The sequence below is a fragment of the Erpetoichthys calabaricus genome, chromosome 10 (assembly GCF_900747795.2).
Source record: "Erpetoichthys calabaricus chromosome 10, fErpCal1.3, whole genome shotgun sequence".
In the NCBI taxonomy this organism is placed as follows: Eukaryota; Metazoa; Chordata; class Cladistia; order Polypteriformes; family Polypteridae; genus Erpetoichthys; species Erpetoichthys calabaricus.
Window position 1 is genome coordinate 8212220 of NC_041403.2, and position 15878 is coordinate 8228097.

Sequence of the window (15878 nt, forward strand, 5' to 3'; positions counted from 1 at the left end):
TCGAACTTCTTCCACTTACGGATGATGGAGGCCACTGTGCTCATTGGGACCTTCAAAGCAGCAGAAATTTTTCTGTAACCTTCCCCAGATTTGTGCTTCGAGACAATCCTGTCTCGGAGGTCTACAGACAATTCCTTTGACTTCATGCTTGGTTTGTGCTCTGACATGAACTGTCAACTGTGGGACCTTATATAGACAGGTGTGTGCCTTTCCAAATCATGTCCAATCAACTGAATTTACCACAAGGTGGACTCCAATGAAGCTGCAGAAACATCTCAAGGATGATCAGGGGAAACAGGATGCACCTGAGTTCAGTTTTGAGCTTCATGGCAAAGGCTGTGAATACTTATGTACATGTGCTTTCTCAACGTTTTTATTTTTAATAAATTTGCAAAAATCTCAAGTAAACTTTTTTCACATTGTCATTATGGGGTGTTGTGTGCAGAATTGTGAGCAAAAAAATGAAATTAATCCATTTTGGAATAAGGCTGTAACATAACAAAATGTGGAAAAAGTGATGCGCTGTGAATACTTTCCGGATGCACTGTATAATTTTACTCTGTGCATGTTTTTTTGGATCTAGGATTATGTTCATGCAGTACATTTTTTTCAACTTGTGATGACAAAGCTTAATTTTGTTAACCACAAGTGATGCTATAAATATGGTGGCAGTCACATTCCTCAGTGAATACACGTTCTGTGCTTCATGATTCGTAGTGGTGCTTCATTTCTAAGCAAGTAGATTCTAAAGATTCGGTTTTGGAACCCACTTTCAATGTTTGCTTTTTCATTTTGGTTTTGCCCTTTGGTTTGGTTTGCACAATCTCTTTTCTTTCACGGTTATGACCTCTGCACATCCTCAACTACTGTCTTGAACTAGGAGTCCCAATGCACATACAGTAAATCCCAATAAGTTCCATAAACACTCCCAAAAATGCCCACTAGAGGGTTGTATACCACCAAACCCTGGTTAGATATAAGGGCAACTCAGAATCTTTACAAAAATCCATCCATCCATCTATTTTCCAACCCGCTGAATCCGAACACAGGGTCACGGGGGTCTGCTGGAGCCAATCCCAGCCAACACAGGGCACAAGGCAGGGAACCAATCCTGGGCAGGGTGCCAACCCACCGCAGGACACACACAAACACACCCACACACCAAGCACACACTAGGGCCAATTTAGAATCGCCAATCCACCTAACCAGCATGTCTTTGGACTGTGGGAGGAAACCGGAGCACCCGGAGGAAACCCACGCAGACACGGGGAAAACATGCAAACTCCACGCAGGGAGGACCCGGGAAGCGAACCCGGGTCCCCAGGTCTCCCAACTGCGAGGCAGCAGCGCTACCCACTGCGCCACCGTGCCGCCCCTTTACAAAAATAAATAGGTTTATTTCCTCAAAATAGTGCTTGATACAAGAATAAAGCTTCGTAGGGCACAAAAAGCAAAATGGAAGCGCCACAAACAAGTTCTTAAACTTTGTTTTACCTTATTTGTGTCTTTGAGATCCATAAATGCCACTTTCCCCCTTGAAGAATTACCACTCACAGTCACAGAATTGCCGTTGACAGTAAGTTGGGGTGGTCCCCCATGTACAGTTCGCTAATGCAGTTCATAGTGGAACAATGTGATTTGCTTAAACTACACAACTCATTGCTAGACATTCTGCAAACCATACACGACCATTTCCCATTGATTACAATTGTGAATTGTGACTCATATTTTAAGAACCTTTGGCCTAAAACAAAAGGCAGTCCAGGTGAACAAGACAAAGACATAGTCAAAAGGAACAGAGCAGAAGGTCAAATAATCTGTGAATCACAAAAAGTACAATATAGTACAGATAAACTCACCACGCCTAAGCATGTGCGAAATGAACCACAAGGAACTGTGGGAGACCCTCAGGAGGTATAGGGCAGTGGGCAGTTCCTAGTCGTGATTGGCACGTGGCTCCGCCTCTTGGGGGAACCACCTATAAAACACATGGAACATAACACAAGCAGCATACAGGCAAGATCAAAAACAAAGGATAATGCACATAATGAACAAAAGCAATATTAACATAAATAACTGGAACAATAATTAACAAAAAAGACATAACTCAAGACTTTGAGCCACCCTGGCTGAAACATGCCAACTATAGTGTTTGGTTTGCATTTTTAATCTCCTAGTACTTACTTTAGAGGTAGAGTGAGAAGCACATACAACCAGAAGAGGCTTGGAGTAGAGCCACTGACCCTCCACATCAAGAGGAGCCAATTGAGGTGGTTTGGACATCTGTTATGGATGCCTTCCAGACACCTACCTGCTGAGGTTTAATGGGCACGACCAGCTTGAAGGAGACCCCAGGGAAGACCCAGGGCACCCTGGGAGGATTATGTCATCCATTTGCTAAAGCCTTGGGGTGAAACACTGTAAGTGGCTGGAGAAAGGGACATATGGGTCTCACTTGCATCCATAAGCAGTGGAAAATGAATGAATGAATGAATGAATGAATGAATCTGCTCGTCTTTCCTTTTCGCATGCAATAATCCAAATAGACTACGTATCTTGTAACAGTTATACTATATCTATACAGAGATGGCAGTAGATTCATACCTGGTAGCATGGATCGTGGACTATCTTACAGACAGACCTCAGTATGTGCGTCTCGGGAACTGCAGGTTTGACATTGTGGTCAGCAGCACAGGAGCGCCACAGGGGACTGTACTTTCTCCGGTCCTGTTCAGCCTATATACATTGGACTTCCAATACAACTCGGAGTCCTGCCACGTGCAAATGTTCGCTGACGACACTGCTATCGTGGGCTGCATCAGAAGTGGGCAGGAGGAGAAGTATAGGAACCTAATCAAGGACTTTGTTAAATGGTGCAACTCAAACCACCTACAACTGAACACCAGCAAAACCAAGGAGCTGGTGGAGGATTTTAGAAGGCCCAGACCCCTCATGGACCCCATGATCCTCAGAGGTGACTGTGTGCAGAGGGTGCAGACCTATAAATACCTGGGAGTGCAGCTGGATGATAAATTAGACTGGACTGCCAATACTGAGGCTCTGTGCAAGAGAGGACAGAACCGACTATACTTCCTTAGAAGGCTGGCGTCCTTCAACATCTGCAATAAGATGCTGCAGATGTTCTATCAGACGGTTGTGGCGAGTGCCCTCTTCTACGCAGTGGTGTGCTGGGGAGGCAGCATTAAGAAGAAGGACGCCTCACGCCTGAACAAACTGGTGAGGAAGGCAGGCTCTATTGTAGGCATGGAGCTGAACAGTTTGACATCTGTGGCAGAGCGACGGGCGCTGAGCAGACTCCTGTCAATCATGGAGAATCCACTGCATCCACTGAACAGGATCATCTCCAGACAGAGGAGCAGCTTCAGCGACAGACTGCTGTCACCGTCCTGCTCCACTGACAGACTGAGGAGATCGTTCCTCCACCACATTATGCGACTGTTCAGTTCCTCCCGGGGGGGTAAACGTTAATATTATACAAAGTTATTGTCTGTCTGTATACCTGCATTGTTATCACTCTTTAATTTTATTGTTTTTTATCAGTATACTGCTGCTGGAGTATGTGAATTTCCCCTTGGGATTAATAAAGTTTCTATCTATCTATCTATCTATCTATCTATCTATCTATCTATCTATCTATCTATCTATCTATCTATCTATCTATCTATCTATCTATCTATCTATCTATCTATCTATCTATCTATCTATCTATCTATCTATCTATCTATCTATCTATCTAATTAAGGAGAAGTTGAAATAGTTGAAATTCTCTCTTGGACTTCATCATTGTTTCCCTTGATTTCCTTAATTTCTCTTATGATTTTCATTAGTGGATTTTCTGGCTTTGGACCCCTGCATTTTCATTTAATGAACTCACGCCTGGTTTATGGGACTATCTATCATCTCATCTCATCTCATCTTCTTAACAGCTTTTCATGGTGAGGGTCATGGTGTTACACTATTACGCAAATTACACATTTCCTGAAGCTTATCTTGTCTGAACAACCAATTGATTTTAACAATTTTTGAAGCTTGTTTAGCATGATGGGGAATTACATTGATGTTGTTTTTTAAAATTTAATGATGAAAGTAGCTATTCTATTAATTGATTGAATGAATTCATTAATGTGAATGTGAAAATAATTTTATTTAGTCATATTTCAATTTTCTCACAGTTTTATTGTGATGTGTGCATTATTCTAAGGTTCTATTTCAACACATTTGTTTTATTTATTGTTGAAATTTTATTCATTGTCAAAGTTCAATAAAGAGTATTATTATTATTATTATTTTTATGTGTGAATTGTTTTGTTACGTGCTTTTTATATATATTGGTGGTTAAAGTTGGTACACTGTTATACTATTCTAGATTTTTAACTAGAATATAGCTTGTTGTTTTTGAAGTGAACTAATCAGTGATTGAAACATTCAAATTATTTTGGTGAATTGAACGAAGTGAATCAAATCACTAAAAAGAATCGTTTTGCAAATCACTAGCCACTAGATGAACTTTGCTAAGGGGCCCCTTGTGACAGCCTCCACATTGAACCACTGCGGTATTTAATTGGGTTTGCCCAGGCCCACAGTGCCAATGGTCTGTCCACTGGGACAACTGTGTGTATATTTGCTTTTCGACTGCTAGAAGTGAGGGGTGTGTTGTATCAAATGAAGACGTGCATACCTCTTAGAAATCGATTGTGTCATTTCACACTGGCTGCTGCATCGATGTCAGTGGCAATCACATCACAGATGTGGTGGCGCCTGCAAGTAGCGGCAGCTTTTCTGCACTGAAGGCTTAGAATCATCCATCCATCCATCCATCCATTTTCCAACCCGCTGAATCCGAACACAGGGTCACGGGGGTCTGCTGGAGCCAATCCCAGCCAACACAGGGCACAAGGCAGGAATCAATCCCGGGCAGGGTGCCAACCCACCGCAGGACACACACAAACACACCCACACACCAAGCACACACTAGGGCCAATTTAGAATCGCCAATCCACCTAACCTGCATGTCTTTGGACTGTGGGAGGAAACCCAGGCAGACACGGGGAGAACATGCAAACTCCACGCAGGGAGGACCCGGGAAGCGAACCCGGGTCTCCTAACTGCAAGGCAGCAGCGCTACCACTGCGCCACCGTAGTTTGTTATAAGGGTAATATTATTACTTTTCTGGGCAAGATAATAGTAATATTATTATTTACTTTTTAAAAAGATAATGTTATATATTACTCAAAACACAAAAAATATTACTACACAACGCGTTACTCCCTGTTCCCATCAACTCCGCCTCTGTTCGGCACATGTTTTCAATGCAGTTAAGATGGAGGTGAACGTTCAAAAGTATTGGACCAACTTATACCACAACTTATTATGAAAGTACGGACTAACATAGGAAGTTCGTTGCAATCAACTGGCTACACGTTATTTGAATGGCGCTATATCTGCTCACGGGTGTCTCAGATATACTGGCTCCGTGTGAACAGTCCTGTGCAGTATGGATTCATGAGACTCCTTTGCCAGAACATAGAGACGCAATCTGATTGGCTGTTCAACGGCACTCTGTGGATGAGCCCATAGACATATATAGATAGACGCCGCATTCACTGTGTTGCCCAGTCGGCACGGTACGTCAGCGCGTCCGCCCTATTGCGAGTGGCAAAAGTGCCATTTAAACTAATACAGGTAGACGTGGAAACCGGGTTTTCTGATGAAAAAATAATAACGCTTAAAATAGTATCGTTTACATAAAACAGATTTTGGCGAATCGTGTACATGCAATTATTTATATTCATTTATACACTAATAATGGCAATTATTAAATAATAATAATAATGTTATTATTATTATTATTATTATTATTATTATTATTATTATTATTATTATTATTAAATAATTCCTCCCATATAAGTAACATTTCTCGGACTGCCTTCTTCCATCTCCGAAACATTTCTAGACGTCCTGTTCTTGTGCAACACAGTACTGAAGTATTGGTTAATGCCCGAGTAACCTCACGTATAGATTACTGTAATGCTATTCTGTCTGGCATCCCACAAAAACTTATCCATCGCTTACAACTTCTTCAAAATTCTGCTGACAGGATAATAACCTGTTCTAAATCCACTGAACATATTACACCAATTCTCTCTCAACTTCACTGGCTCCCTCTTAACTACAGAATACAATATTAAATACCGCTCTTAACATTTAAAGCTCTCCACAACCTCACTGATCTCCCACAGACTTGCACTCCTCTCGCTCACTCAGATCCTCATCTGCAGCTCGACTTTCTGTACCGCACATCAGACTCAGTTCTATGGGAGCTCGAGCGTCTCTCATTGTGCTCCTCAAATCTGGAATTCTCCTCCCTCTCATATTCGTCAGCTTGATTCAATAACACATTTTAAAACTGCCTTCGAAACTTACCTTTTCAAACTGGCATACCAATTGTGAATTTTGCACTGTTACTGCCAGTTATCTTTGTTTGTTTGCTAATTATTGTTTTTTTGATTTATCATTCTCTTGTTTTAATTTTATTAATGTTGTTTAATTTTATTGTAAGGTGACCTTGAGTGCTAAGATTATAAAACGGGATTTTCTAATGGCCAAATATAACCAAAACAATTGTTCAGCCTTACCTATGAAATGTAATCCCCCAGGATCTGGTTTGGAGCGTACAGCGGTTTGTAAAATCCCAAGCAGCACATTATTCATTACTTCACTCCACAGCAGTGCCACTCACAATATGGCGGCGACGTTGACGTACGATGTTGCTGGTCATGCGGCGTCTAGTAATTCTATGTCTATGGATGAACCGGTCTCTTTTTATTTGCGCGGGTGGAAGGTGTGGCTCTATTGCTTGCTCGACACTCGATGGCTCATGCCTGATGTGTTAACGGCATCCTCATCTCGAGTTCCTGATTCGGCGCGTTTGTTTCTTCCAGTCGTTCAGAGTTGGAGCTGAGAGAAATTAAACGTAGATGCCCTTTGTATAGTCGCGTATGGACTTTTCTTGACTGCACATGTTGCCGATATGTTAGCTTTTCCTAAACACGTATGCAGGCACATCAGTACTTTCCCTGTCGTACGAGGAGTCCTTGTATTGGGAGGCAGCGCACACGAGGGCGAAGCAAAGGCGAGAAACAACGGCAGCTGTCAAGTGGAAACTGACCAACAAGGGCCGAGGAATGGAGAAGTAAAAGAAGCCGGCTGCTGTTTCAGAAGGAGGCGGGTACACGCGACACTGTCGATCATAATGCAGTATTGTGCCTTATTGTAGACGTCAGCTATTGTGTCCCATTTGTTGGAACAGAAGCGGCGAATGCCATACTGTAGACGTTAGGCAGCTGCACGTCTTGTCTGTTTACATCCTAAACTGGAGAACACAAGGAGGTAAGAAGAGACCTTAAAACTCAGTTACATTTTGTGACAATTTTAGAATTTTAAACAGTTACAATTAAAAATACACATTTATAAATTGTATATATGTTGCATATTGCGTATACCTTGTTTTTGTTTTTTGTCAAATTTCTCATGTCTTTGCATGACTTATAGATACAACTATAAATTACATTGTACCGACAACAAGTGACAATAAACTTGATATGATAAACTTCCCTAATCCAGTCTCCAGAGCACACCAGATCACAAAAACACAGGATTTCAAATTTCGTATTCAGACCCCTATACACTTTACAGTGTTGTAGATTTGTTTTTAAATGGATACATCTGCCACTGTTGCCATTCAGTCGACATTCAAAAACCCAAAATGACAAAGTGAAAAATGTTTTCAGAAAGATTTGCAAATTTATGAAACATCAAAAATGGAAATCTAACATTAATAGAAGTATCCAGACCTGTAATTCAGTACTTTGTAAAAACCCCTTAGGCAACCTCGAGTGTTCATGTCTAAGTCTTTACCGGCTTTGCACATGTGGATTTGACAGTTTATCCCATTCTACCTAGCAGATCCTCTCAAGCTCGGTTAGAACTGAATTATGGAGAGAGAGGAGAAAGGTTGGGGGGGCATGTACTGATACAGCGTATTACCGCACCCACCACACGACAAAGTATAGAAGCCATCCATAAATGCCATCTTCAAGTTTCTCCACACATGTTCTGTGTGGTTTGAGTCTGAGCTTTGACTTGAAACTTGTTCTGAAGCTACTCCATTGTTGTCTTGGTTGTATACTTCAGGTCATTTAACTGTCACCCAAGTCTGGCGTGGCATGCACTCTGAAGCAGGTTTTTTTCAAGGGACTCCCTTAATTTGGTTGCATTTATCCTTCACTCAATTTTGACCTGTCTCCCTGTTCTTGCTCCCCCATAGTATGATGCTGCTGCTGCCACCATGCGCCACCATAGGGATAGTATAGGTCAGATCTGCTCAAAGATTTCAATTTTTGTTTCATCAGACTAGAGTCTCCCCCCCCCCCCCCCTCATTCTCCCAGCATCCTTTAAATGCCATTTGACAAACTTTTACTCATGGGTGGCTTCTGTCTAGCCCCTTTACAATAAACACCTCTTTGATGAGGTGCTGCAGAGATGGTCATCCTTCCAACAGCAAGGTCAAATGAACATGGACAATTCATCGTTGAAGAACTCGCCACAGTGAGATTTCTGTAGGCAGAGAGGGCGAGACCTGCTGAAATTCACTGAAGGATGTTGGCTTGTGCAGATCAGTAAGCTGCTTGGGTATTTATCTTGTGCAAACTTTACGGTACCCCAATTCATCATGAACTATGGCACTTGCAGATCCATAGCAGATATCTGAATGTGCAGCAACAGCGTCATTTGTTGGTCTTCTCTGATGAAGGCATTCTCCATGTTGATGTGGGCTTGTGTGCCTAATGTTGAGGGCTGACCAGATCGAGCTTCATCAGTTACACTTGTTATTTGATCTTTAACCTTTTTTACCCATTCATAAACTTTTCATTGAGGTATGCTGTTTTCACTTCTGTACTGAGCCAACATACTTTGGTGAATTTCATAAGGTTTCACTTCCTTTGCCCCAAGAAATCTCACTATGGTGTGTAGCTTAACAATTATGCAATCTCGTAGCACATCATCCTTATTCATTTGGCCTTGTCTTCAACTAGACTAACGGCAGAGGGCGGCACTGTGAGTGTTCGAACTAACCATAAGTCATCACAGACAGGTTGTTGCTGCTCAACTTAATGATTATTTAAACTTGCATAACCTACTTGAGCCTTTTCAATCGGGATTCAGAGCCCTATATAGCACTGAAACTGCTTTACTTAAGGTAACCACTGACTTACTTATAACCGTAGATTCTAGTTCTCCTTGACATAAGCACAGCATTTGATATAGTTACCAGGACATTTTACTGTCCTGACTTTCAGCTATTGGTATCTCTGGTGCTGCTCTTTCTTGGTTCACATCATATCTCAGTGATCACCAGTATTACGTCTTCATTAGGGAACACAAACCTGCCACTACTTCACTCACACGAGGTATCCCTCAAGGGTCACTTCTAGGTCCAATTCTCTTTAACATCTCTATGCTCCCATTAGGTGAGATTATTCGTTGCTATGGTCTAAGCTTCCACTGCTATTTCAATGACACACAAATTTATATAAGTGTTGATGCAATTGCAATATCTTTGCATTCAGGAAATCAATCTTTGGATGACAGATAATTTTTTACGACTTAATCCTGATAAAACAGAAATCTTATTAGTTGGTACCAAATCTGTTCTCTCTACCCTTCGTGGGCTAAAAATTGACTTCAATGGGATCCTGGTTGAACCCTCAGCCTCAGTCCGGAATTTGGGTGTCATCTTTGATCAGCTTCTTACTTTTCAATCACATATTAGCTCAATAGTACAGATGGCTTTTTTTCATCTTCGCAACATTGCCCATATGCATTCTTTCCTCAGTGTGAAGGATACTGAAACACACATTCATGCTCTCATCGCTACACATCTAAACTATCGCAATGCATTGTTTTATGGATTCCTAACTAAAAATATCAATAGATTACAGTATGTTCAGAATTCTGCTGCTCGTCTACTTACACTAAAACATCTGCTTACATCACTCCTGTCCTCTGTGAATTGCATTGGTTACCAGTCTTTTCAAGAATAAAATGTAAAATTATTCTTCTCACCTTTAAAGCCCTTCATGGTTTAGCTCCTCATTATCTGTCTGAGCCGCTGCTTCCTTATACTCGTGCATTAAGATCATTGGACGCTAACTTACTCACTGTACCTAAATACAGGTTAGTAATTATGGATGGCAGAGCTTTCAGTGTGATGGCCCCTAACATTTGGAATGCTCTTCCTCTCCGCCTTCGTGAGGAAAAATTTGTTATTCATTTCAAACTCCTGCTAAAGACACATCTCCTTAATGAGTATTATTAATTTCACTGCACAACAAAGTTTTTGCTTCTTGAACACTGTTGGGTGTTTCTTATAGATTTTTGGGTGCTGATCACGAGTATCACATCAAAATTTACCCATCGTGTACCGTTTCAGAGAGATCTTCAGTTTTGTCCTGATTTTTTCTTATATTTGTATCCAAACATTTTCGCTCCCATAAGTGACTTATCAACAACGGTTTGTGCAGCCTTGGCATGTCCAGCCATGGAATCAGGTCAGGTTGGAAGTTGTTCTGTGGAAGTTGACATCCTGGGCAGGTCTGAACGAGCTTGACGCTGTCTCAGCATGCTGTAAAGATGGCTTGCATACACCGATCCTGCTCATTTGGTTAATATAGATAGTCAGTGTGTACTGTATGTGTAGTATCAGTATAGTAAAGTATAGTATCTGTAGCAATATAACAGTAAGTAAGCTTGATGCTATAGACGTTTTGTTGTCGGGTGATATGTCTCGTCAGTGTCGTAACAGCTACGATACATTCTGCTATATCTGTGGCGAATATACACTTGCACTTCAGAGACGTTGTATGACTGCTCTTGTGAAGAAAGCTTATCATCTGTATTTCGGCTGGTGATCAAGACAAGGAATGGGCGCCTCACATTTGCTTTGCAAGATTTGCTGTCAGTCTGAGAGCCTGGCTCAGAGGCACTCGAAAGACGATGCCATTTGCTGTTCCGATGATATGGCGAGAACGGAAAGACCATGTGAATGACTGTTACTTCTGTTTGACTAATGTGTCTGGTTTCCCTGCCAAAAGCAAGAAGTCAATTGAATATCCTAATCTGCCTTCAGCAATGAGACCCAAGCCACATGACGACAGTCTTCCAATTCTGAAACCACCAGATGATTGGACCTTAGACGAACCAGATGAAGAAACTGCAATGCAGGGTACCGACAATTACATTGCCCCGGATTGTGAACCGTGCTCATCAGACGATCCACATCTGATAACACAGTCCAAATTGAATGATTTGGTCAGAGATTTGGGTCTGTCAAAAGCAAAATCCGAGCTGCTGGGTTCGAGAATGCAGGAATGGTGTTTGCTGTCACCAGGTACGAAAATTTCTGCGTTTCGAAGCCGACATCATGATATAACCATATTTTTTGCACAAGTCGACAGTCTGTTTCTGTTGTGACATTGAAGGATTGTTCTCGGCCTTAGGTTGTGATCACAACCCTGAAGAGTGGCGTCTCTTCATTGATTCGTCAATGTTAAGCCTGAAAGCTGTTCTGCTACACAATGGCAATGTTTATCCTTCAGTACCTGTTGGCTATGCAGCACACATGAAAGAAACGTATGGGAATATGGAACTGTTGCTGAAGCACGTCCAGTATAGCAGGTACAACTGGAATATCTGTGGAGATCTTGAAGTCGTTGCTCTGTTACTGTTATACTATGTGTTTGTATTAAGTTTAATGTCACTGTTCTCTGTGCCCACTGTTATGGACTCATTCATACAGGCAGACCAAATATGGTACACAGGGCACAGCATCTTCATTTAGAATTGCCGAGCAAGCACAGGACTAGATAGCCACAGACAACTGGACAATTGAATAGTCGGCCTAAAGACAGACTAGTATATTTCTGTCTTCTGTCAGTACACCATCTTATTTCCTTGTTGGGAGTATAAGAACTGTATGTAGGCATTATGCTATTCCTGTATTTTTTGAAGGTGGGGCTGGAATTCTTCCTGCCCTTGTTTGGAACCAGAGAAACGCACCCTGCACATGGAACAACCAAAATAAAAGGATGGACCAACGACCAACACTTTGAAGCTTCCAGGCGGAAGAGTATGTCTTCCGTCTGAGGCTGAGCAGAAAATTATGTCTTCTGTCCGGCTGAAATCCTTTCAGCGTGGCAACGAAAGATGACGGACTGCACAGATCAAGAGTCCCACGGCTTGATATGTCTGTCATAAGCTTCCCATTTGTAATGCCGCGTGAAACCATCAATAAAGAGCTAGAATTATCCTAACTTGTCGTGTAAGCTTGTTACTGTCATTTTGCATGCTGGGTGGGATAATACCTTTTTACTTTATAATAAGTTATAATTCAGGTTAATTAAAACGCCGCAATATAAAAGAACACATTTCCAGAGAGCTAATGCCTCTTAAGGAAACAGTTACTAGGACTGCAGCTCGGCTATACAAAGTGCTGTTGTTTCATTTGGGAACGGGACAGCCGTGCCAAAGAGTCGTGCTATTCTCCACAGAACTGGCCACTCAGTAAAAAGTTAGTTCCAGGACAGAAAAATGTGGCACATGAATCACTTGTTAACCTGGCAGATACAGTATTTTTGCCTCCTCCTCACAGAAAACTGGGACTCATGAAGAATTTTGTGAAAGTACTGAACAAGGAAGGTGAAGGTTTTCGTTGTTTAAGACAGATGTTCCCAAGAATAACCGATGCCAAGATCAAAGAGGGCATTTTTGTTGGCCCCCATATCAGACATGTTATGAGTGACAAGCGGTTTGAAGATGTCCTCACAGGTGGCGCAGTGGTAGTGCTGCTGCTTTGCAGTAAGGAGACTCTGGAAGATTGTGGGTTCGCTTCGCGGTTCCTCCCTGTGTGGATAGCGCTTTGAGTACTGAGAAAAGCGCTATATAAATGTAATGAATTATTATTATTATTATCTGTTAGTTGGGCCGGAAAAAATTGCCTGGAAAGTTTTCAAAGACGTTGTTGACAATTTTCTGGGCAATTACAGAGCCCCAAACTCCATTCAGCTGGTAGACAAACTTCTCAAAGCATACAAGACAATGAAGTTCAACATGTCACTCGAGATTCATTTCCTCCACTCACACTTGGACTTCTTCCCCGCAAATCTCGGTGCTGTCAGTGACGAACACGGTGAAAGGTTTCACCAGGATATTGCTACGATGGAGAGGCTATACCAGGGCAACTGGAATCCGTCAATGCTTGCTGACTACTGTTGGATACTGCAACGTGATGCACCAGACATTGAATACAAAAGGAAATCAGGAGCAAAACACAAAACAATTCTGTTGAATTTAATAGCTTATGCGAAACATAAACGTGACTAAATACGTTATTGTCAGTAAACATATAAATGTCTATTTTTCAGAGTTCCTACGTGATGTAGTAAAACAATCACAGCAAAAACTTTTCAGGAAGCAAGACTTTTCAAAAAAAATATTGTGCAGTGATTTTTTGTATGTAATTTCTATTGTCTTGTTAATGTGTTTATTGAATTGTAAAGTGTCCTTGAGTGTATGAAAGGCACAACATAAATAAAACTTATTTATTATTATTATGTTGTATTGCATCAGCTTCTATCTGTTGCAGTTACCATGTAATTTTCAAATTGCCTTTACTTTTAGATTTACTGTCATATTTTTTCTCTCTGCCTTATATGTGTTACAGCAGCCTTTGTTTCAGTTAGAATTTCCATCCAATATCAAAAACATTTTGAATTATTGCTGAGGCATTTTTCCTTAGGCCAAATAGGCAGTCATCCACTGGAGTGCCTCCTACTTTTGAACCGGATTTCCTAATAACTTTGTTTTTGAGGCTCTGAATTGCTACTGAAAAGCAGAGCATAATTACACCAGTAACACTCCTTATACATTTGGCTTCTGTGACAAATCTCTTTTGAACGCCTGTGTTCTTTACTGTGAATGCATGAGTAAAATGAATCAGTCAAGCAAGCATTACTAACATTAAATAATAAACCCAGTTTATTGTTATTCTAATATAGGCTGGCAGTGGTTGGCACTACTGCTTCACTGATCCAGCAACCTCGTCTGTGTAGAGTTCACATATTCTTCTTGGATATGTGGGTTTTTCTCTGAGTGCTCCAGTTTTCCTCTAACACCCCAAGGAAGTGTATGTGTGCGAAGTTTTGTGAGTGTGTGTACATAAGTGGGCCCTGCAGTGTACTGGTTTCCAAGTACCGGGTTAGTTCCTGCTTGTGCCCAGTTGTGCCATGACAGGCTCCACCCCAGCACTAGTGCGAATTGGAGTAAACAGGTTTTAGAATGTTATGGTGTGTTACTGTAATACAAAAAACTCAATCTTCTATGTAATGACAGCTATAGTTGTTGTTGTTTTATGACCTCACTGAGTCTCTATTGCACCTTTTCTTTTTTAATAGACAAAGAAATTATCCATCATTTATCAAGCACCTGCTTACCCATACATCTGAAGATGGCCGGTGTAGGTCACTTCCAAGCCGGCTGTACATCGGTCTCGGAGATAACCAGTTATTCCTCAGACAGATATGCCCGATTTATATTGGCACAGATTAACAAATTGAGGATTCAGCAAGACTTCTGTGATGTCCAGTTACAGGTTGGAGGACAGCTTTTCCAAGTGCACAGGCTTGTACTTGCTGCCAGTAGCCCCTACTTCTCAGCCCTATTTGCTGGGGGCATGAGGGAAGTGGACAAAGACGTTGTTCAGATTCTAGGAGTAGAAGCACATGTCTTTGAACTGCTTCTTGATTTTATATACACAGGTAAGTGTTGTACTTAAAACAATTAGTTCTACTTCAGGTCATTTCTCGTGGGCTTTGATTATACAGTATGATTAACATAGAGGTTTATATATTACTAAGAATCAGACAAATTATTTGTAATATATGTCCTGTAGTAAAAGAATGACAGAATAGCCAAATAAGGTTAAACCCGTGATACTAGTAGTAATTTTGTATTAAGATTTAGTATTCACCCTCTTCCTCACAGGTCCATTGTCAAAATAAACACACCTGTTCATTTTCCTTGTACAGTTTGTAGTATTGTCTCTTGTAACTGTGTGGGTTTTCTCAGAGTATTCCAATATTCCTTACATATCTTCAATAATGTGCCTGCAAGGTTAATTGGTAACTCTAAATTGGCCCAGTGTGAGAGAGACCATGGGAGTTTCTATAAGAGGGGCCTGCATTGTGTTGATGCCATTTCCGGGGATGGTGTCTGCCTTGTGTCCGGTACTGCCATGAATTTAGTGAAGTGGCAATGAAATGTTAGGTTATATTATATTCACTTGTAAAAAAGAAAAAAAAATCTATATTTATTTGATCATTTCAAGCTTTTAGCCATACTCATTGACACATAACCTACTGGCCTTCCCAGGCCCAGGGATACCCCATGTTGATCCCATTGTCACTATCATTGCCCTGAAACTGAGTGCAGTGGACAGGTTTACATATCTTAGCAGTATACTATCCAGAAAAATTGTCATTGATGACTAAGTGAACTTCAGGATACCAAAACCAAGCACAGTTTTGGCTGACTACACAATAATTTGTGGAACAGAACCATAATCATATCCCCTGTTTGCTCATTCCTTCCCTTTTCTAATGCTGAGAAACTTTTCCATAGTTTTATCACATTCTGCATTGATTATTGTAACTCCCTACTGGCAGGTGCCTCCTCTGATATGATATCACAACTCCAGTTGATTCGTAACTCTGCTGCAAGAGTCCTCCTTACGTGAACTGG

At 41.2% G+C, this 15878-nt stretch overlaps 1 protein-coding gene across 1 annotated transcript in view; it reads left to right on the forward strand.

Moving 5' to 3' along the window:
• The first annotated feature begins 6880 nt into the window (after positions 1-6880).
• ipp (intracisternal A particle-promoted polypeptide) overlaps positions 6881-15878 on the forward strand; it is a 37785-nt gene continuing 28787 nt past the window's right edge. Inside the window, exons 1-2 of the mRNA XM_028810815.2 lie at positions 6881-7411; positions 14534-14896. Coding sequence (XP_028666648.2) covers positions 14587-14896 — 310 coding nt within the window. The 5' untranslated portion in view covers positions 6881-7411; positions 14534-14586. The remainder of the gene's footprint in view (positions 7412-14533; positions 14897-15878) is intronic.